The following is a 22,584-nucleotide window of genomic DNA, read 5'->3' on the forward strand; positions in this document are numbered from 1 at the left end:
ACTTCTGCTGCAAGAGAGAGGAGGCAAGAAGGAAGGAGGGGGAGGAGAGGGGGAGGGGGGCAAGAAGGGAGGAAGGAGAGAGAGGGGAGAGGGAGAGGGAAAGAGAGGGGGAAGGAAGGAGAGAGAGAGAGAGAGAGAGAGAGAGAGAGAAAGATTGAGAGCACAGAGTTGGTCCTGGGGAATTCTGGAAGAATTTAAAGGGGGCAGGGCGACGATGAAAAGATGAAAGAGTGTAGAGATTCTCCTAGAGGATGCCAGGATTCTGGCTCCGAAAGGACGAAATTCCTAGGTTTCTCAGCCTCCAGGGAGGCAGTCTTTGAGAGGCCCAGGACCTAGCCAATGACTATGCAGTCCACAGCTCCTCCCCCTCCCCCCCATCCCTTCTGGCCAACAGGACGCGCCTGGGCTGCTCAACAGCCTCTGCCCTAAGTATGAGCTTCCCCAGAAACCCTTCCCTGATTCTGACATGAATTCTGATGCTTGCTGAACCCCAGCTGCTGGCTTCCAGGAGCGGTACTAGGGAGCCCTGAGGAGTCGCTGCTCAGGTAAAGGCCTCTATACTCAGATGTGCCCAGGACTCGGCACGCCTCGTAGGGAAAAGCACACCAACAGGGACGGAGCCTCCTCTGGAGGAGGCTGGAGGGAGGTTGCCTGAATGAATGGGCCATCCCTGGTTCCTAGGGTGAAGGGAAGCCCTGCTCCCTCTGTTCTGGGCTCTTCCTCCTGCCCCCAGTGGGCAGAGGTGACAGAACCGGGGGCCTGGAGCTGAGTGGGAAAGAGGCTGAGCAGGGCGGAGCTGGGCTGCAGACCGAGCAGCAATGCCTGAGCCTGCAGAGCCCTGGGGTTAGGGCTAGGCTTCCCTGGGTGTTCCCTAAGTCTCTGCCAGCTCCACCCACCGGAGACGGGACTGGGCAGAGGAGCCAGTGACTCAAAGCAAGGCCACCATGTGGCCAAGTGGTGAGTGATGTAGACAGATGGCGTGAGGCATTGAGACACCCCCAGACGCTCTCACCCCAGACCAACCCGGCAGAGAAAGGAGATGAATTGGAAGAGCAAGCAGTCCCCTAATACTTAAGGAAAGGACCCCAACTCAAAACTGGACAGTTTGCAGAGTGAACTCGGGCACCAGCCTGCCTAGCAGCAAGTCCCGACTCTGTTACTTACTAGCTAGGTAAGGCCAAGGAACTGCTCAACCTCTCTGACCTCCTCTAGGTAAGAAAAACACCATAGCCCTGGCCATGGAGGGAATAATACTGGTTTTTGCAAAATGCTTTGAGCAGTGCCCCTTACTGCATAAACACGATCTGAGTTGGCTGCGGCCACACCCTGCTTTGCAGCTGCCCCTTCAGCTCACGTGGATCGTGACTTTCCACCCAGGCCAGCACGTAAGTGTGTGACTCCCTCCTTTAATCAAAACTTCTTAGAGTGAGCCCACGGTGCCTTGGCCTCGGTGGACCCCCATCATCTCCCCAAGAATCAGAAAGAGAGTGCTCCCTAGTGGAGAAGTAGGAACGCTTTGGTTCAAAAGATGAATTGGCTTCCGTGGATCATTCACGCCAAGTTCACCAGCAGAACCCACCCAAACACCATTTTCCGTGCTGGTGTTTGGACAAAGCTGTCCAACAAGCTGATCAAAGCTGTATCTGGATGAAAAGGGGCTCTGTGGTCAGAGGAGTTTGGGTAATGCTGCCTTGTTTCATCCCTCTTTGAGGGAGTCACAAAGTGAATTTATTAGCATGGGTGAGTAAAGGAACCTACTTAATTTTGCTGAGCCCAGCTATTTGCCAGGTTGCCTTGAACACAGAATCGTTTTCTCTCGCAACACCTGTTGTCTGCCTCTGGACCAGGGTGCCATGAAACAATAGTTGGCATTGGCCCATCTGCTTGCTCTGGAGAACCTCTTGTATAAAGAGCACTGTGGTTCCCTATTTTAATCTAAATTGTCCTGCCTTCAGGTAAGTGGCACCTAATTGCCTGGATATTTGCAGTTCCGTCCCCTAAACCAGCAAAGGACAGAGAGTAGGGTCCCCTGGGGGGGGGGAGGATCTAAGGGGGACTATCCCAAGAATCAGGGACTCAGGATGACTGGTTCCTGGCCTCAGCACACACCCACTTTTATGAGCAGGCCTGCTCTGATTTAATAACCTATGCCGCCATGCCAGGTCTGCATCTAATAGTCACGTAACTTCATAAACGCCTCTAAACCTCAGTTTCTCTCAGCTGTAAAATGGGGGGTGATTATGGTACCTAGTGCTGTGATGACCCATTTCTGTGAAGTGCTCAGACTGAGCATTCCATAACGTGGGAAATTCACATTCTCGTTCCTCTGCAGGAGCAGCCCACCCTTGCGTCCATCATGAACTGGAGCATCTTTGAGGGGCTCCTAAGTGGGGTCAACAAGTACTCCACAGCCTTTGGTCGTATCTGGCTGTCCCTGGTCTTCGTCTTCCGAGTGCTAGTGTACCTGGTGACAGTCGAGCGTGTGTGGGGTGAAGACCAGAAGGATTTTGACTGCAACACCAGGCAACCAGGCTGTACTAACGTCTGCTTCGATGAGTTCTTCCCTGTGTCTCATGTGCGACTTTGGGCTTTGCAGCTCATCCTGGTCACATGCCCCTCCCTGCTTGTGGTCATGCATGTGGCCTATCGCAAAGCTCGAGAGAAGAAGTACCAAGAAGAAGTAGGCATGGGACACCTTTACCTGTACCCTGGCAAGAAGCGAGGTGGACTCTGGTGGACGTACGTCTGCAGCCTGCTGTTCAAGGCCAGCATAGATGTTATTTTCCTCTACCTGTTCCACGCCTTCTACCCCAAATACACCCTCCCTTCTGTGGTCAAGTGCCATGCAGCACCGTGTCCCAACACAGTGGACTGCTTCATCTCGAAGCCCTCAGAGAAGAACATCTTCATCATCTTCATGCTGGTCACGGCCGTCATCTGCATCCTGCTTAACATTGTGGAGTTGGCCTACCTGGTGATAAAGCGGTGTTCTGAGTGCATGGCTTCGAAGCGAGCACTCGCTGCACACCCAGAGCACGACCCAAGCTGGGTCAGCTCTCCAGGCAAACAGAAGGACCTCCTATCAGGCGACCTCATCTTTCTGGGCTCAGACTCTCACCCACCGCTCTTACCAGACCGTCCCCGTGCCCATGTGAAGAAAACCATCCTATAAAGGGTCCCTAGGCTGGACTGGCAGGGTGGGCATGAACTGGAAGGTTCCAGTGTCTCTCATGGGTGTATCTGGTGGGGAGAAGAGCCGAGTTGGAGGCAGGTCAAAGGATGGACTCCCACAGCTTGGGATGCACCCGTCCCTCAGCTCTAGGCCACTTGTCCTGGCTGAGTGGCCTTCACTGAATTACCCCTCTATTTTGTACCTCAGTTTCCTTTTCTGTTAAATAAACAAACTGAATGCCACTTAACTGGGCTTCACAAGGGGGAGGAGTTTCATGAGGGCACAGATGAACAAATGCCTTCCACGTGTGTGGCCCAGGGTGAGAAATTAATAAAGATAAATGTGTTCACAGATTCAAGGCGCCCTTTGGTCTTGGCCTTCATGGAGTCGAGGGGTCATCCTCTCCTCCAGAAAAGGGGTCTCTAGCTTTTCCTGGGGACTGTTCCAAAGCTAACCTTTTGCCCAAGCTGGAAGCGTGGGCTGTGGGTGTCTATAGAGATGATGGAGTTTTGGCTCATGAAGAGCTGCACATTGCGATGCAATGCGCCTAGACTCGAGTCGGTGTGGCTGCTTCAGAACGCAGACAATTTCAGCTCCTCCTCAAAAGGAGCTATCAAATGCATAGCCTGTAGGGGGTCACTGTGAGCATCGACAAGCTCCTGGCAGTACCAGGGTTAGCCAGCCAAGAAAGGCCACATCCATGTGAATCATCGCTATTAGGAAGTGTTCAATAAATGCTTGTATGAAATGAGGCAGGGGCCCCTCCCTGGGTGCACACTAACCTTCACTGTCCCTGCGGAACACAAGCCCAAGACCCCCCTCCCCCCCCCCCCCCCCCCCCCCGCTGTAAGCGCCTGCTGGGTGGCACTCCAGCTTCCCCAGGGACATTTCCAACAGACAGGCCTAGGACACAGAGGGCACACAACAAGCCTACATGCTTGGCCCCAAGCCAACAGCAGTGCTTCGTGTCACCAACCTCATTCCTTGTCTCCAGCAGGGCAGTAGGTGCCCTGGTCTAGAAAAGCCAGGTGGCTTGTCTAGTTTCCAAGACAGAGCAGCCTAAGATCCTGTCCCCAGATACAGTCCCAGCAGGGACAGGGACGCTCACAGTCCTGGGCTGAATCAAAGGTGTCCCTTTCCATAGAAACCAGCCGCTGAGGACCTCAGAACCAGTCGCCTGAGGGCTGGGCAAAAGAGAGAGTTGGGAGCCAGGGGACAGATAGGACAAGCTGAAAGGGACAGGCACAGGATCCGTGACACTCGTACCATCCTGCCCCTGGACGATTTGACAACAGACTCTGCCTCCTCCATCACTATAGTCCCACCCACATACCTACCAACCCAGACGGGCTGGAGGAGCAAGGTGTGAGCCACAGGTGTTCGCTCTGCCTCGTGCCCAAGGAAGTCCTTCCGCCCAGCCTGCCTACCCACCCCGGCACTCTCTCTCGGCTCATTGGCTCAGAAAGCCCCACCCTGCTTGGAAATAAGGAACAAAAGCTGCCTCCAGGAGGCCCTCGGGCAGACAGACAAGCCGGCACCGGAGAGTGAGGACCCACGGGGACCCAAGAAGGGTGAGGATCATAGAGAATTGCAGACATCTGGGGGAAAGGTCCCAGGGAACCTAAGCCTGGAGACTTAGCTCCACAGAGGGGGCAGGAGAGGACAGGGTTCCTGAGGGAACACTAGGAAGCCTCCACAGAGGGGAAGAAATGTTGTGCTATACTAAAGGGAGGCCAGAGGACCAGAGAAGAATCTAGAAGCGGTTGGGAAGAATGAGGCTGCAGTTGGGTTTAATAAGCAACCATTGAGAGTGCATGGGACCAGCCAGAGAGCTGGGTCCCAGGAGGCAGATGTACAGCTCGGCTTCCAGCCGCTCGCAATCTAACAAGGAAGACATTTGACTGGGCCACTGGAGTCCATGGGATGTACCCTGCAGGGGAAGACGGAGGGGGTTCAGCACGTGTCCCAGGGATACATGGCTGCAGAATCTAGGAGCTGAGTCAGGAATGGTGCAAGGAGGGCTTGAGATGGAGCATCCTAGGAACTTCATCCCCGGGGGATGGCAAAGTTAGGGTACACAGAACATGCCTGTCTGAAAATAATGGGAGATGCTATTATCAGACAGCCACTAATTAGGCAGTCAGAGAAGAGGAGTGTACCTGGGAACAAAGATCAATGACAGGGCAAAGACCACACCAGGACCCAGCCCATCTCCTCCCCATCTCTTACACACACACACACACACACACACACACACACACACACACACCAAAAAATGGTTGGAATTCCAAGAGGAACCCACTGTGACCCAGATTTCAAGACAATAAAAAAAAGATGAATAAGTAAGTGTGACCATCTGCTTTGCTCGGACACGGCAGGGAGGGAAAGATGCCAAGCCACAGAGAATGCCGAAGAGCCCGTGTGTAGTCTGGGAAGGGATGCCGCTGAGAAATCCCAGAGCTACAAAGGAGGGAGGAGGGAGGCTGTTCTGAGATATAGATCACAGAGCCAGAATGGGCATTCCCAACACAGGGCCCTGCCCGAGCTGGGTCCAGGAAAACTTCAACAGTTCTGACCACCAATAAAGGCCTTCCTTGCCCTCATGTAGTCCCCAGAGCTAATGGGAGAGCAGACAGTCTGATGCTAGACAGGGAGCCTCTATGGCTGAGACCTGGGAGGAAAGGGGCTGGCTGGCGTGTGCGTGTGTGATGCTCATCATATCCCATGTGCTTGTTCGTTTGTAGAAGGAAAGAGACCCTGACTTTTGGAGTCTGAAGACCAGGGCTCAAGACCATCTGTGCTACTTGCTGCTGGGAGATCTTGGGCAGGTACCTGCCACCTCTTAGCCTTAGGACACTTTTGCCATGACATGGGGACTGTGGCCATCCCTTCTCTGAGTCATTGCGAGTGAGGACATGATGGCCGAGTGGTTGCGGTGAAACAGGTTCTGGCTTTGGCATCACCTATAAGGACTCCCATTCGCGTGTTCTCCCAGGCCTTGTGACTCCCAGGGCCAGAGAGGTTAGCACACTAGTGCACACACATCCACGTTAGACACCAAGGGCACAGCCAACATGAACTGGGGGTTTCTACAGGGACTCCTGAGCGGCGTGAACAAGTACTCCACCGCCCTAGGCCGCATCTGGCTGTCGGTGGTTTTTATCTTCCGAGTGCTGGTGTATGTGGTGGCTGCCGAGGAGGTGTGGGATGACGAACAAAAAGACTTTATTTGTAACACCAAGCAACCAGGCTGCCCCAACGTCTGCTATGACGAGTTCTTCCCGGTGTCCCACGTGCGTCTCTGGGCCCTGCAGCTCATTCTGGTCACCTGTCCTTCCCTGCTTGTAGTCATGCATGTGGCCTACCGGGAAGACCGGGAACGGAAGCACCGCCGCAAACATGGGCCCAACGCCCCAGCCCTGTACAGCAACCTGAACAAGAAGAGGGGTGGCCTGTGGTGGACATACCTGCTAAGTCTCATCTTCAAGGCTGCTGTGGACTCGGCTTTCCTCTACATCTTCCACCGCATCTACAAGGACTATGACATGCCGCGGGTGGTGGCTTGCTCTGTGAATCCCTGCCCCCACACCGTGGACTGTTACATTTCCCGACCCACGGAGAAGAAGATCTTCACCTACTTCATGGTAGTCACGGCCGCCATCTGTATCCTACTCAACCTCAGTGAGGTTGCCTACCTGGTGGGCAAGAGATGCATGGAGGTCTTCCGCCCCCGGAGACGGAAAGCCTCTCGGAAGCACCATTTACCAGATACGTGCCCGCCATATGTGATATCCCAAGGAGGTCACCCACAAGACGACAACGCTGTCCTCACAAAGGTTGGGATGGCCACAGTAGATGCAGGTGTCTATCCATGACTTGCAGGTAGGCTTAACTGATCACTGCCTGTTCACTGAAGTCACCCAAGAAACTAGGCAAAGGGGGTGTAGTCTTCTGCAACAGGTCAGGTAGGAAATATGGCCTTGGGGCTTCTGGAAGTTCATCTAAGAGCTAGTGGAAGATGGGAAACACCTTTGAGTTATCCCTAAATCTTGAGCCTCCAGGGACTTGATGGCTGGTGGGGATTTTTTATTTGTCAATTGAGTACTTCAACTCCTTAATAAATACAATGTTCTCAGTACTTTGAAGACAGGTTGTGTGTGATTCAGGCTGGAGAGGTGTGGGGGTGATGTTTCAGGTGGGCCTCTTGGGGGAAGCCAAGCCACTAGGTGATCATCCAATCCCCAACCTCGCACACCATACCACACACACACGCACACCAGGACATGGAGAAGAACAGCAAAGACAGGGCCTATACCAGGGGCCTCACAGCTCTGAGGCAGAAAGACAGGGAGCAATGGAGACCCTGATCTGGTTCTCAGAGAGTGTAAGTCCCTCCACACATTGTGTGTGGTTCAGGAGGTCTTTGCCTTCCATTTCCTGAGCTCCCTAACCCTCCTCAATGCAGGTCCCATGTAGGGAGCACCTTGGAGGGTGGGAGAATGGTGTTGAGAGTAAAGGCAAGATGGTGTCTCCCCAGGGTCTAGAGGACATGCCCATCGATCCTCAGCCTTCCCTGAGTCACCTCATCCTCCCCTGCCCATACATACCTTGGCAGTCCCTTAAACATCTCCTTATCGTGGACCTGCCTCTGAGTCTACAAGTTGCCCTTGGGAAGCTCCCAGGGAAAACCCTTCATAGTACAGCTAGCTCCTCATTGGCTTTGCCTTCCTCCCTTCCAGCTGCCCTCCTCACAGAGACCCTGTCCCCTTTATGTAGGGCACTGCCATTGTCAAGCTGTCCAAACCAGGAACTGGCCTAGGATCCTCACTTAGTCTCTCCCCTGCATCAGCTCCTCGCGGCCCACATCCCAGCACAGCACCACAGAGCCCTGATTCCAACCTCTCTGCCCCCCTGAGTTACCTCCTCTGTCACCCCACGACCTTCCATCAATCCTCCCACAGGGCCTCTCAGGTCTCCCCCCTCACCTGGGTAGAATGATTGATTACTCAGTCATGACTGCGACCACGCCATTCCTTCAGGTTTGACATTTCTTCCAGCACACCCACCCCTAACCCCATTGCCCCCAAGCTGGCTCTGCTGACCTCCCTATTCCTTCATGGCTTCCTCCCTCAGTTTATGACTGATAACATCTAGGTATTCGTGATACTATGCTTGTGCCTCCAACTCTTACCATACGGATCCCTCTGCTTGGAATATCCGACCTGCCTCCTCTGCGAATGTCCTCAACCCAAGGACAGCCTTCACCACCACTTTGTAGGCCATAAAAGCTCAGGCCTCTCTCCTGTCATACTCTCTGGGATGGACTAGCTAATACCCATGAGCGATACCCGGCAGTCTGTGAGCCCACGAAGGACAGGATGCTGAGTCACCAGGTCCTCTCAGCATTCAATAAATGTTTGTTAAATGAGTAAATTGGCTGTGAGCCTCATGGAGAAAAACCGTGTCTTGTTTATCTGAACCCCCTGTCACACCTAACCTGGGAAATCAGCAAAGTAGTTTTACCTTTGTTGACTTTTTATGGTTGACTAAATCTAGTTTAAACATCCTGGTTAAAAGTAGGAAAAATCTCCAAGCCCACTGGATGGCCTCTATGCTTTATCCTGATTGGGAACAAGATCAAAGAGTCACCTGTCTTATGTCAAGCTCCCTGGAAGCAGAGCTACAGACAAGGATTTGGTACCTAAGATGGGCAGAGCAGGAAAACAAGGCAGGAAGGGCTGGGCTAAGCTGTTTAAGCAGCCAGGGCCCTAGAGCTTGCCAAATTTGTAAGAGGGGGTCATAAATGCCACCACAGAGTGGTCCCCCTGGATACACAGTACTGGTCCTTTGAACTCTCCTACAAGCCACTGGTTTGACCCGACCCTGGAACTAGCAGGAAGCTTTGGTTCAGTCAACATCTCTTCTCCAGGAGCTGCTAACTTGAAAGATAGGGATCGGTGTTGGGACACCACCACCTCCTGGGCGGCTGACTCTAGGAGACAGGGGTGGCTCTAACCCTCATCAGCCCAGAACTGTAACCACCCAGCCCAGGCACCCTCAATAGAATCAGATGGCCCTACACTGTTGAGACCAAGACAGCTGCCAAGTCCAGACCAGAGCACAATACCCCTGAAAGGCTAGAAGCCCACTCCAGGAGTTGCTGTCAGGTTCGGCATGTTGTGAGCTCACCCTGTGACCTGACCATTCCCATAATTCCCTCACATTCTAGAGATCTCCTGAAACACTAGCCAAGTGGAGAGCAACTATTGTCTGACCAGCCAAAGACTCCAGAGGTGACGGAGATGATCATGGAGGTACTCCCTGGCCACTTGGATGTCTCATCCTGTGTCCCCCACATTCTCAAGCACCCCTACCATTCTTGCCTCCACTCAAAACTCTACCTACTTGAGAAATCCCCATGTTTCCCTTTTGTCTTCTTGCCCACTCTTTCCTGTTCCCAATGCTGCTATGCCCTTCTCATTCATTCAAGACTGAGCCCGTGTCCAGAGATCTTCTCTTCCTAGCCCTTGTCAATGACCCAAGGCCTCATGGGCCACTTGTGCTTCACCCTACCCTCTTCATCCCTTGACTTCCTTGTCCTCTGAGACACTCAGCTTCCCACTCAGAAGATGCCAGACCTTGTCATCACCCACAGGGGCTCCACCCTTAGGACCTCCTCTTGGATTCAAGTCTACAGATATCGATGGCTTAGATTTATGTCAAATCTCCACGCTGGGTTCTGGGAAGAATCAAACCTCCTCCCTGGGTTCACACAGCTTACATCCTAGAGGGAAAAGATGACGACCAAACGCCTAGTTACCTGGGGAAGCGTCAGGTGCTGGGAGGCAGAAGAGGAGGGCCTGGCATGCAGGCACCTAGGAAAGATCTCCCTGGGTCTTGGAGACCCATAATGGCACTTGGAGAAAGTGAGGGTTTTGCCAAGTGCTGGAGAATTGGACTTTGGATAGAGAGAGATAGCACTTGTGAATCAACAGAGGGTAAATCCGACGGTCGGAAAAAACCCAGGATGGCTGAGTCAGCTGAGGGGCTAGTGTTTGGCATGCGGCTGAGACGGACCAGGAAAGATCATGTAATGTGTGCTTTGTAAATCCCTGCTAGTGATCTTGGACTTCATCCTAAAAGCAAGAACAAGTCCTGGAAAGATTTATCTCGGGGGTGAGGCCTGTGGTTGCAGCGTGGAGCGACTGAGGCAGGGCTACCAATTTGGAGTGTGATGCAATGGTCTGAGAAACCACAACGAAGCGAACTGGGCAGGGTGTGCTCCATGGGCATGGAAGAAAATAACTGGGCTTTACAAGATAGAATCAGAGAGATCTGCTGATTTGCTTGGGTGTGGGGACCAAGCACGGAGAAGAACCGAAGTGACACCCTTCTGTCTCTGAATGGCAATGTCATTGGTGAGTCCGGAGCCCCTGTAGATGTGCAGGTTTGATGGAGCAGAGATGACTTCCTTTTCAGACATGTTAAGTCTGAGATACAAATAAGAAAGCTGGATATTCCCCGTCCTTCCTGGGCGACCGTGACCCCACCCCTAACTCCTCGTCTTTCTCTGTCCTGGAGTAGCTGCTATGGTCCTTGGTGTCTTCACAGCTAAGACATCTGACCCCTCAGTTCTTTGACCTCCTTGCTTCAAACAAGCTTTTCCCTCCCACCAAACCTTACCTATCCTTACCTCCCACGCCTTGTCTGGACCAAGATCAGCCTTATCCTGTCTTACTAACTCGCTCAGCCTGGCCCTCACTAGATCAATCCCTCTTCTGCACCCCTTGCACTGCCCATCGCCCCTCCTCACGGTCTCCCTTCTCTCAGTTCCAGCTTGGACTCGCCCGCCCTGCTCTTATACTCACTGCTGTCTAGGAACTCCCCACCCCTTGCTTTTGCGTATGTCTCTCTCACACTTTACCTGGTGAGATCTTATCCAAGAGACAGCTGTTGCTGGGCCCTCGGAAGAATCACGCAGCTGGACCAGCTGATCTCAGCCTAAACACCTGACGGTGAAGCTCACGTCGGGTACCCAGCATTTCTACGCAATCCTACACTTTCCTGAAACTGTAGCCCAACCCTCCAAGGCGACTAGAACATTCCTTTTCTTTCTCACCCTCCGACCCTCATTCTCACAATCCTAGAGCTTGACTGACAGACAGACATCCCATGTCCCTAAGGAGCAAAAACAGAAAGCAAATTCCAGATCGTCCTAACACGTCTACCACCTCCTTAGTATGCGTGTCCAGTTCCTCTGCCTTCTCTTCTGCAATGTGGAGGAAGCATCCCTGTGTCTGGCACGCCTTTTCCAGTTGACTGGCAGACCCCATCACCAAATCTCACTCCAGACTCTCTTTCTCTCTCTCTCTTTCACAAATCCCCTTTCTGAAAATGTTATTAACTCTTTCTCAACACCACCTCCTCCAGTTAGCTACCATTGATGCAAAGCAAAGTCTTCTAAGAGCTTTATGTGTTTGCCTCCTCTTCCCCATCCCAGGGGTCCCCAATATGCCAAGTCCAGGGGTCAGTCTTCCCATCCCATCTCACTCCCTCACAGTGTCTGGCCATTGAGAGCCCCCTCTCTAAACTCTATCTTCTATTGGTCTCCATGCATCACCCTCCCCTAGCTCCCACCTCACACGGGAGTCTTTGTCACCTCTGGAGGTTCTTCTCTAGTCTCTAAGTCTCTAAACGTAAGATGCCCCGGGGCCTAGTTCTCTGTATTCTTTCCTCCTCTGCACACCCTTTCCCCCTCACTTATGTCACTCAGGACCACAAATAAAATCATCTATATCCTGCTGACTTGTGTGTTCACCGCCAACATCCATGAAGGACACGTGTGCATGTCCAACTTCCTGAAAACAGCCTCACATTCTCCTCATCCTGCCCTTGGTGGAAGATGACCTCCCCACTCAGTCACCTACCCAGTCAAAAACTCAAGCCCAGGAAGATGGCTTGCTTGGGATGAGTGCTTTTTGTGCAGGTATTAGAACTGAATTCAAACCCCAGCACCCACGTAACAATCTGGGCCTGGCTTCTGATGCCCATAACCCCAAGATTGGAGAATGAGGAGGGAGGAGGATTGTTGGTACTTGCAGGCCACCCACCAGCCTAGCCCTGGATTTAAGGAGAGACCCTGTCTCAGATGAAGTACGTGGAACATGACACAAGAAGTCATCCTTTGGCCTCCACACATGCATGCATAAGTACACACACATACACCATATACACAAGTACCACCATACATAGAACCACGTACACACACATCCACAGAAGAAAGGGGAAATTACCTAGGAGCCTCTTTCTTCAAAATCACACCCACACCATTGGCAAGTCATGTTGGAAGTAATTCCAAAATATATTCAAAGCCCAAACACTTCTTTATATCTCAAAGCCTTTCAATCCCAGGCCAAGACACCTAGTCTTGACATCTGGACGCTTGTAGCAACTGGTCTCCCTGCCTCCTCTCTTATTCTTTCAAACAGTGACCCAAAAGATTTTCTAACCTGAGTCAAGTCTAATTTACCCACTCTTCCTTTTTTTTTTTTTTTTTTTTTGGTTTTTCGAGACAGGGTTTCTCTGTAGCTTTTGGTGTCTGTCCTGGAACTAGATCTTGTAGACCAGGCTGGCCTCGAACTCCCAGAGATCCGCCTGCCTCTGCCTCCCGAGTGCTGGGATTAAAGGCGTGCGCCACCACCGCCCAGTTTACCCACTCTTCTGATTAAAATTACACCTAAGGATGTAGCTCTGTTGGTAGAGTGCTTGCCTAGATCCAATCCCCACCACCTTACAAGACTGGGCATGGTTCCAAATAACTGTGATGTCATTCAGGGATATAAAAGGATCAGAAGTTCAAGACCACCCTATCTCAAAACAACGACAACAACCAAAACTTTCATTAAAGCTGTCTTCCAGCAGCTTCCCATTGTGACCAAAACAATTAAAGCACATCAAACTCTGCCATAGTCCACAGGGCCCTTAGATGGGGCCTGGACCGCTCTCTGGGCCTTTTCTCTCCTCCAGCCCTCCCCTCCGGCCACCCCCTATCCTCACCACCTCGGGATCTTTGTTCCTGCTTTGTCTGGCCACTCCCTTCTTCTAGAACATCACACGTCTGTCTCCTCAGCACCGCTCACGTAGCCCCGTTGCAGGAGTCTCTCTCACACCCTCCCCAGAAGCACACACCATGGGTCATTCTCACAGATGGGTTTCTTCTGCCTTCCTCATAGCACTTAGCTGGCTTTGGGAAAATCTCTGTTCTGACGGTGTCTCTACACCTGCCTGGGCTCTGCTGAAGCAACCCCCACAGGCTGAAGGAGGCCTTATAGGCTCTTGCCCTTCAGCCCACCTTGATCTCTGGTTGTTGACCATGGTATCAGCCTTCTCGGTTTCTCCACTCTCACATTTTCTATCCCTCTCCCTGTGTTTACATCGTATTTCTCAGAAGTAAAACCCTTTTTGCCACCGCCCAAGCCTCCAGACCATCCCCGCCTTCCTTCATCCCTTTCCTGAGTACGGGAAATAGGTGGGCCTGCACCTTCTAATTGTCCAAGCTCCCCACCAGTGCGTAGGTCCATTTCTCTGGACTGTTTGACCCCTATCTCTCTGCCCATTCAAGAGTTCTCAGATCCTTCCCACCTCAAAAAAAAAAAAAAAAAAGCAGGCCCTCCCTTGACCCCATGTCCCCTGCAGCTACCTCCCTACCTTTTCTGGCTTTCACAACCGTTCATCCTTCCGCACCTCCCACTCCCTCACCTACTATCTGTGATCTGTCTCTGCTCCATCACGCCTCGCAACCTCCCTGCCCATGCCAGTCTCGCAGACTCTTTGTCGTTCAGCCCAGTGGAAGCTCTGCAGGCCCTGTCTTGCATGACAGAGCATTTAAGGATATGGGGCCTTGCTTCTGGAAATTCTTGTTCATGCCATGGGTTCTCTCTTTGTTCTATCCACCCAGCCCTGTTCCTGTCCCTTTAAACTGGGGTTCTAAAGGTCACAGCTAGCCAAGTATCCTAGCCCCTTATGTTCAAATGAAACCAATCAGATTTCAGTCATGTTTTCGATGGTGTTAAAGAAAAGCATGTAATGGCAAGACTTAGGAGATGGCTGAAAAGCTACTGTGTGTTGAAAAGCCTCATGCAAAATCTCCCGGGTAACAAGAAAAGGTGAGAGCCAAGAGTCTTAGAGTAGCAGAGGCCAGCAGCAAGCAGAAGAGAGATCCTAGACACTCTCCAGACTTGACTCAGATACCACTGTAACCTCGAGGTACCCTGCCCTCCCAGTACCCCCACAAACCAATAAATTCTCCTTCATGCAAAACACATCTAAGTTGTATCTGTCATTTGTGATGGAGAGTCTTGACTTAGGCGCTAGAAGGATGGCTCAGCGACTAAGAGCACCACTTGCTGCTCTTGCAGAGAACCTGACTTCAGCTCCCAGCACCCACATCAGACAGCTCACAATCCCCTGCAGCTCCGGCTCAAGGGCAGCTGATGCCCCTTTCTGCCCTCTGTAGGCACCTACATACACATGCTCTCTCTCTCTCTCTCTCTCTCTCTCTCTCTCTCTCACACACACACACACACACACACACACACACACACATCAGCAAATGGATAAATACTAAATCAATGTTTGTAAGTCCTGACTGGGGCTGGGAATTGTAGCTCAGTTGGTAAAGTACTTGCCCAGCATGCCCAGAGCCCTGAGTTCAATCCTCACCATCAAATAAACCCAGCTTTGTTTGAGACAACTGTAATCTCAGCTCTTAGGAGAAGATGGAGGAGAGAAGATTAGGGTTTAAGGTCATTCTTAATTACATATCGCGTTCAAGGCTACCCTGGGATATAGAAGACCCTGTAACGAAAAGGCGGTTGGAGAGACGGCTCATTAAGACAGCTTGTTTGAGGTTGAGCCCCACATAAACCCAGGTATGAAGTAATGGGCCACTAAATAAAACCCTCAATGCCAAACGTGGGGTATCTGCATAGGAGTTATTGGTCAGGAAGAACCCCAAAGCCTCCAAAACAGTACAGACTCTTCCCATTGCTCCTGGCTGCCCACTAGAGCAACGGTTCATGGCTGATTTGGCAAGACCCTGTTTCTGAAGATATGTAAGGTGAGAGATACAGAGAGAGCAAGTTGGGATTGAGCTGGAACCTTCCAGCTGCTAGCTCGCTTGCACAGTGTCGGGTGGTGCTCTGTGGAGTGTCGGGGGATAAAGGTACCGACAGTCTAATGAAGCTGTGAGACTCCATGAGATACACCAACCCGCCAAGCAAGCTGTGCCCACTGGTGCCACAGTCAAATGAGGTTGTAGGGGTAACAGCCACTTCCACGACTGGACTTGAGGCCCACTCCACAGTCAAAAGTCCATGACTGAAAAGGGCTCAGGTCTAGGAAGGAACCTGCCACTTCAACCTAGCAGAAATTACCACAGTATCAGACCATCTTCTTAGTATCTATGATGATGCCCACAACAAAGGCTGGGGGCTCAGCTCTACTCAGAGAAGCCTGTCTGTGTACTGAGCGGAGGTGAACGCAGTAACCCACGGCTGCACAAGATGCTGAGAATGAGGGGTGGTGGAGGGCTCCCTCCTAAACGAGACATTTAAAGCATCCCCATAAGGCCCAGTGAGCGCTTCGGAAGAAAGACAAGAGAGTGTAGGAGCTGGAAAACAGGAAGAAAGACCGCAAACTTCCACCTGCTAAGCATGAGGACAACAGTGAGAAACTCACGACAGCCGTGCCTACGGGCCCGTGACCCACACGAATCAGGCCCACTCAGCAGTCAGCCGTGACTGGGGAGGGGCCCACAGATCACTACCATTGATCTGTATGCTCCATTGATCTATTTAAGAGAGGGGGAGACATGGTATCTAATCCTGTACCCACTGCTGAGCCCTTCGGGTCTAAAGAACAGTTCCCAATCTGTGGGTGCACACTTGACCCTAATCAAACTCTGTGGGACACAAATAACACAAAAAGTCATGAATATGAAAAGGATATTTGTAGGGAGAAGGAGGGCTCGCAGGAGTAGGGGAAGACAAGAGAAGATATGAGATGAGAAGGATAAGAACACATTACATACATGTTTGTATGTTTATGTGTACAAGTATACATGAAATTAAGACAAAAATTATTAACGCAAACAATACTTTAAAAAAGATGGGCATGGGCCCGGAGAGATGGCTCTGTGGATAAGACCACAGGCTGCTCTTCCCAAAGACCTGAGTTCAGTTCCCAGCGCCCATGTGGGGCCTCCCGTAACCACCTGTTAGTTACTCCAGCTGCAGAGGGATCCATCACCTCTGGTCTCTACACACTGCATTCAAGTGCTCAAGCCCACCTACAGTTACACACAGAATTAAAATAAAATGGAATCTTTTTTTTATTATTAAAAACCAGACATGACCAGGCGCACACTTGTAGCCCCAGGGTTGCGATGGCCACCAGCCTAGCTCCGGGTTGAGAAGAAGCCCTATCTCAAGGGACAGAGACAGAAAACAGAAAAACTGACAGACATCCTCAGGTGGCCTTGCCACGCACACAGGAGACCACACACACCTTCACGCAGACACACGGCTCCCGCGGGCCGTGCCAGGGGAGCAGCGAGTGGCAGTTGAAGTTCCAGGCGTCAGCCCAGCAGAAGGGCATCCTCTGACGGGCCAAGCTCATTCAGGCAAGGCCACGGGACTGCAGACCCTGGAACGTCTTTTGTTTCTGCTGTGCCTTTACATGTTTGCCGTAGTTCTCTTTCTCTGGTACCCAGCATGGGGTGAGTGGATGTGGGGATCTCCACTGCCTGTGATATAGTGTGTTTATCTCCTGGAAACATCCATTCTACTGGGCATTTTAACCTATAGATTGTCAAGAAGATGATCTCTCCCTAAGCTGTACTGTCTAATTTGATTTTTAAAAAAGTTTTGATGAATAGAAATAAATACAAGGATGTGTTTCACACTCAGGGCCTGTGAGCTCCACCTAAGGAGCTGCATGGATTGCAGTTCGAGTTAATTATGAACAGCTGAGTCCCAGTAGCCCAGCTAGTTTAAATTCTTTTAACGTTAATGTTAGGAGATGTGTTCACAGGTCTCCGAGTGCGTCACGGTTAAAACAAAGCTTTGAAAATAACAAAGTTAAACTAGGATGATTTTGTTAAATAACTTTGAGGTGGAAAAACCCAAGAAGACAATCTAAAGTTTCAGAGAGGCCCATAGCCGAATGAGGAACTCATTAAGGTCAGGGAACAAGAACAAAGCAACCCAATTATTACTGGCTGACGTACTCTCCTTGCTAAGTTTGGTTGGTGACCAAAGGTGATGATTAATTCCTTATACCCATTTCTGCCCTCAGTCTCCTGATATTAAAAAAACAAACTATTAATGAATGGATATGTACCCTAAAGATTTAAAGTAGAGCTGACAGATTCTTTTCATATATGAAAGTTTAGGTTTGTGATTCTTTTAAAATTCCTTATAAGATTCCTTTTTAAGATCAGTAATAAAGTGATTGGCCCTTTCTCTGTAACTGCAAAATGCAGCCTGCCAGTAAAAGACCTGACAAGAGCACCTTGCTTGCCCACACAGTTAATCTGTAACAAGTTGCTTGGGTATGAATGCATGTAGCTTCTTGGGATAATGTGTCTTTTACCTGTAACACATACAATGTTTACTCACGCTAGGAAGATGGAAAACATGTCTTTCCCTATAATCATTTGCTTGAGAAATGAGATGCAGCCGTTTTGATTCTTGTACTGCCTGGAAGAGTCTGTTAGAGTGCAAAAGCTATAAAACAGCATGAGAGGATGGAGAGAAAGAGAGAGAGAATAAAGAAGAAAACCATCGAGAGAGTTCAGTGAGCGCCTTTTTCCCTAACCCCCCTCAGATAGAAAAATCTAGCTTAGCAGACTCCGTGGATTCCTACCAAAGCCCTGTGCTGCTGAAGGCTGGCCCCCCAGAGAGTGGTACACAGACACACAGACACACAGACACACACACACACAGACACACACACACACACAAAGACACACAGACACACATACACAGACACACACACACAGACACACACACAAAGACACAGACATACACACACATAGACACACATACACAGACACACACACAGGCACACACACACACACATACACACTAGTACCCAGCCTTCTTTCTGTGACCTCACTCATCCTTCTCCACCACTTGTCCTGCATCTCCACAGGCCCCCAGCAGGGAAAGGCTCTGTCCCTGGTCCCTGGCTAATGTTGTCCTCTCCTTCAAGCTTGATTTCCTTGACAGTCGTCAGGACACTTGACTCTCAAAACTATATTTTGAATTTTTCACTATGATAGAGTATACATCATATTAAAACCACCTTCTTGGCTATTTTAGCATAGCATGCAGCTCCATTAGTTACGCTCCCAATGCTGTGCAGCCATCACCACTATTTCATTCCAGAACATTTTCATCATCCCTAGCAGAAACTGTACCCATTAAGCACTAAGCCTCATTCGCCCCATCCACTGGTCACCTCTAATCTAGTTCCTGTGTCTACAGGATTGCCTACACTTGACATTTCCTAAAAGAAGGGCCATACAGTACGTGTCCTTTGACAGGTCCATTTGACTTAGGGCCTAAGTCTTAGGCAAGGCCTTCACAATTCCTCCACACTGTAGCCCGTAGCAAACCCTGCTCCCTTGGTACTGATGCAGCAGTGGTTGGTCAGATCTGGAATCCCAGCCCTCAAGAGACTGGGGTAAGACCGCTACCCTCTGACTCAGATCAGCCTGGGTTACACAATGAGATTCAGTCTTTAAAAATCCATTGCCTGTTTATACCCAATTTTATTTCTTTACCCATTCACCCTTTGGCAGACATTTGGGTCATGTTCACTGTTTGGCTACCATGAGCGGCATTGCTGTGGAGATTCCCATACAAGGGTTGGTTTGCATCCCTGGGTTCCATCCTCTGGGGCATACACCTAGGAGAGAATCTGCTGGATCCTGTGGGAAGCCTGTTTACCTTTGGAGGAGCTGCCAAACTGTCTTCCGCAAGCACCGCACCCTTTTAGATTTCCATCAGCAACGCAGAAGGGTTCTAATCCTCCATTTTCCCACCCAGAGGCCTGGTCCACCTCTGCAATTGTCTCTGAATGTTCCCACACAGGTGTCCTGCAGGGAGCCTGGACCTAGCAACAGCAAAGGAAGATTTGGCTGTGTTGAAAACAGTCTTGAGCCAAATCCCATGCCTGATGGGGGCGGCTGGGGATTAGGGTGACTGGGGTGCGTGTAGGATTGGGATGAAGTGCCTATTGTGTGCTTGCATCCTTATACAAAGGGATCTTTTCAAGGCTACATCAGAACATCCCAGTGCCCGTTCAAAGCCACTGTATCAAGCCTGGCCTTTGCATGCTTGAGCAACACATGCCCTTACGGGTCAAGGCATCTCCCCAGCCTCCAACACTACACAGTTGTTTTTTTAATACAAGCATGTTCTATGTCCTGGCTGAATTTCAAATTTAGTTTGATGTCTTGATTTTTACCTGTTTTTGCTTTTTTTTTTTTTTGAAGGAGGTGGGTTGTTTTGTTTTTGTTTTTGCTTCTAAGTCTGGCAATCTTAATACGTAAAGGGTTGAGCCAGACATCATGGCACAGTGGACCTTTACATGGTACATGGGATTTTTAATCCCAGTACTTGGAAGACAGATGCATGCGGATGTCTGTGAATTTAAGGCCAATCTAGTCTACGTAGAGAATTCCTGGACAGCAAGAGCTACAGTGAGACCCTGTGTCAGAGTTCAAAAGAAAAAAAAGGGGGGGGGGAGGGAAAGGAGGAGGGAGGAAGGAAGGGGAAAGAGAAGGGAGGGAGAGAGAGAGGGAGGGAGGGAGGACGAGCTTAACTTGGGAGGGTGAATTTGAGATTCCTAAGCATCCCTGAGGAATAGATGACTAACATCTGGGTTCATGGGCACAAGGTTCAGAGAAACAGTCTGGGCTGGGGTAAGAATCAGAAGTTGTCAACCTATATCTGATGTTTCTATTCTTACCTTAACATGAAGTCTTGTATATTGCCCAGGCTGGGCTTAAAATCTAAATCCTCCTGCTTCCACCTCCAAAGAGCCAGGAAATAGACACCATACCTCCTGACTTGACTTTCTGATTTGGTGTGAGTGTGTGAGCAGGTGAGTGGGTGCACACACACTTGTGGAGGCCAGAGGTCAACCTCGGGTGTCATTGCTCAGGACACTGACCGCCTTGTGTTTTGAGACAGGGTCTATCACTGTCGTGGAACTCACTAATTTAACTAGGCTGGCCAGCAAGCCCCAGGGAGGGCCCCAGTTTTTGTCTCCACAGGGTTGAGAGTACAAATCTGCATCACCACATCTGGGCTTTGTTATGGTCGTCATATCACCAACATCATCATTATCATCCTTATGCTCTGTGTAGGCGTGCGCGTGCGTGCGCATGCGTGTGTGCGTGCGCATGCGCGCGAGCTAATGTGTGTGAGAGAGAGAGAGAGAGAGAGAGAGAGAGAGAGAGAGAGAGAGAGAGAGAGAGAGAGAGAGAGAGAGAGAGACAGGGGCAGAGAGAGACAGAGAGAGAATGTGAGTGCAGGCGCCTGTGTGATATGGAAGTCAGGGACAGCTTTCAGGAACCGGGTCCCGTCCACCTTGCTGAGGCAAGGTCGCTTGTTCCTGCTGCACTGGTACTCCAGGTGAACTAACCTTCAGCTTCTGGGTGTTCATGCCGTTTTCACCTCCCATCTTGCCCTGCGAGTTTTAGAGTTACACCACCATGTTTTGACATAGCTTCTTGAGGCTGAACTCGGGCTGTCAAGCTTATGCGTCAAGTGCTTTTACTACTGACCCATCTTCCTGGCTCCACACCCAGCTTCCTTCCATGAGTTCTAGAAATCAAACTCTGGTCCTCCTACTTGCAGAGCCAGCAGCGTAGCGACGGAGCCGTCTCCTCAACCCGAATGTTCATATTTCAACCCCTGATGCAGGATGGTTTCACCGAGCAAGTGGGAGGGCAGAGAAGATTAGGAGCCTGGGGACTGACCCTAAGGCACCTCAATGCCTCAGAGAGAGCTGCGGTGACCACAACGGAGGTGGAGAAAGAGTCCAGACAAGAGGGAAAAAGTCAGAGGAGTGTGACATCCCAGAGGCAAGTGAGCCCAGTCATTCAAGGAGAAAGGAGCCAACTTCCCTCAGTGCTTCAGGGAGGGAGTTCCTGCCACGGGGTTTATTATAAGGACCTGGACAAAAACTGTTTGGATATAATGTGGGGCCAATATCCTGACTAAGATACTTTTAAGAGGGAATAAAGCAATTTTCTTTATTCTTTTAGCCTTACTGCATAATATTGTATTATACCTTTTTATTTTATTTTTTGAGACAGAGTCCAACTATAGGAGGTCCTTCTGTTTCTGTGTTGCTTTCATTGGTTAATGAATAAAGAAACTGCCTTGGCCTAGTTGTTAGGGCAGAACTTAGGTAGGCGGGGAAGACAGAACTGAATGCTGGGAGGAAGAAAGGCGGAGTCAGGGAGAGCCACCATGGAGCCAACGCCAGAGTAAGACATGCCAAATTTTACCCGGTAAGCCACTGCCACGTGGTGATACACAGATTAATAGAAATGGGTAAAATTAAGATGTAAGAATTAGCCAATAAGAAACTATAACTAGTGGGCCAAGCAGTGATTTAATTAATATAGTTTCTGTGTGGTTATTTCGGGGCTAAGCTAGCTGGGTGACAGGGACAAACAAGTGGCCCACTCCCTACAACAACCCAGGCTTTCCTGGAACTGGCCATGTAACCCAGCTGCTCTCCAGCCTTGGTTTCCCATATGTAAGAACACAAGCCATAACACCTGCAAGAATTTTTCCATAAAAGGGTGAAACAAAGTCAAGCAAATGCTCAAAGAATTACAATCAACGAAGATACGTTCTTTTTATCTTATTTGTGTGTGCATGCATGCGCACATGAGTGTGTGTGTGTGTGTGTGTGTGTGTACACCACAGAGCACAAATAGAAGTTTGAAGACAATTTTGTGAAGTAAGTTTTCTCCTTCCACCTGGATTGCCCAGCTTGTGTGGCTAAGCACCTTTACCCACTGAGGCATCTCAACAACCCCTCTTATTTTGTTTTTTATCTGGAGGGCCAATGAGATAGCTGATAGGTAAGAGTGCGTGCAACCAAGCCTGACCTCCTGAGGCAAACCCTAGGACCTACATGATGGAAGGAGAGAACTGACTCTCCCGAATTGAGCTCTGACCGTCTCATGCACACAGTAGCACATTCACCCATATACATACGCACATACAAATAAACAAATCTGATTTTTAAAAATTTTTTAACTGGTGAAGCCCTGGAGAGATGGCTTAGTGGTTAAAGAGCTCTGGCTGCTCTTGCAAAGAACA

At 50.3% G+C, this 22,584-nt stretch overlaps 2 protein-coding genes across 2 annotated transcripts; both read left to right on the forward strand.

Moving 5' to 3' along the window:
* The first annotated feature begins 399 nt into the window (after window positions 1-399).
* On the forward strand, window positions 400-3,511 carry Gjb5 (gap junction protein beta 5). Its single transcript, XM_041652723.1, has 2 exons — window positions 400-545; window positions 2,333-3,511. Exon 2 carries the CDS (start codon window positions 2,357-2,359, stop codon window positions 3,170-3,172), a length of 816 nt encoding a protein of 271 aa, XP_041508657.1. The 5' UTR covers window positions 400-545; window positions 2,333-2,356; the 3' UTR covers window positions 3,173-3,511.
* A 1,192-nt stretch (window positions 3,512-4,703) lies between these two features.
* Gjb4 (gap junction protein beta 4) lies at window positions 4,704-7,300 on the forward strand. The gene is made up of 2 exons (XM_041652672.1): window positions 4,704-4,743; window positions 5,917-7,300. The coding sequence occupies exon 2, from the start codon at window positions 6,247-6,249 to the stop codon at window positions 7,045-7,047; it is 801 nt and encodes a 266-aa protein (XP_041508606.1). The 5' UTR covers window positions 4,704-4,743; window positions 5,917-6,246; the 3' UTR covers window positions 7,048-7,300.
* The last annotated feature ends 15,284 nt before the right edge of the window (window positions 7,301-22,584 follow it).

This window comes from Microtus oregoni, unplaced genomic scaffold, assembly GCF_018167655.1.
Source record: "Microtus oregoni isolate MIOR12 unplaced genomic scaffold, Mior012 000005F_ref0000423, whole genome shotgun sequence".
In the NCBI taxonomy this organism is placed as follows: domain Eukaryota; kingdom Metazoa; phylum Chordata; class Mammalia; order Rodentia; family Cricetidae; genus Microtus; species Microtus oregoni.

Bases quoted from the DNA above. Each gene is read 5' to 3' on its own strand.
- Gjb5 (XM_041652723.1), top strand. From the start codon at position 2,357: ATGAACTGGAGCATCTTTGAGGGGCTCCTAAGTGGGGTCAACAAGTAC.
- Gjb4 (XM_041652672.1), top strand. From the start codon at position 6,247: ATGAACTGGGGGTTTCTACAGGGACTCCTGAGCGGCGTGAACAAGTAC.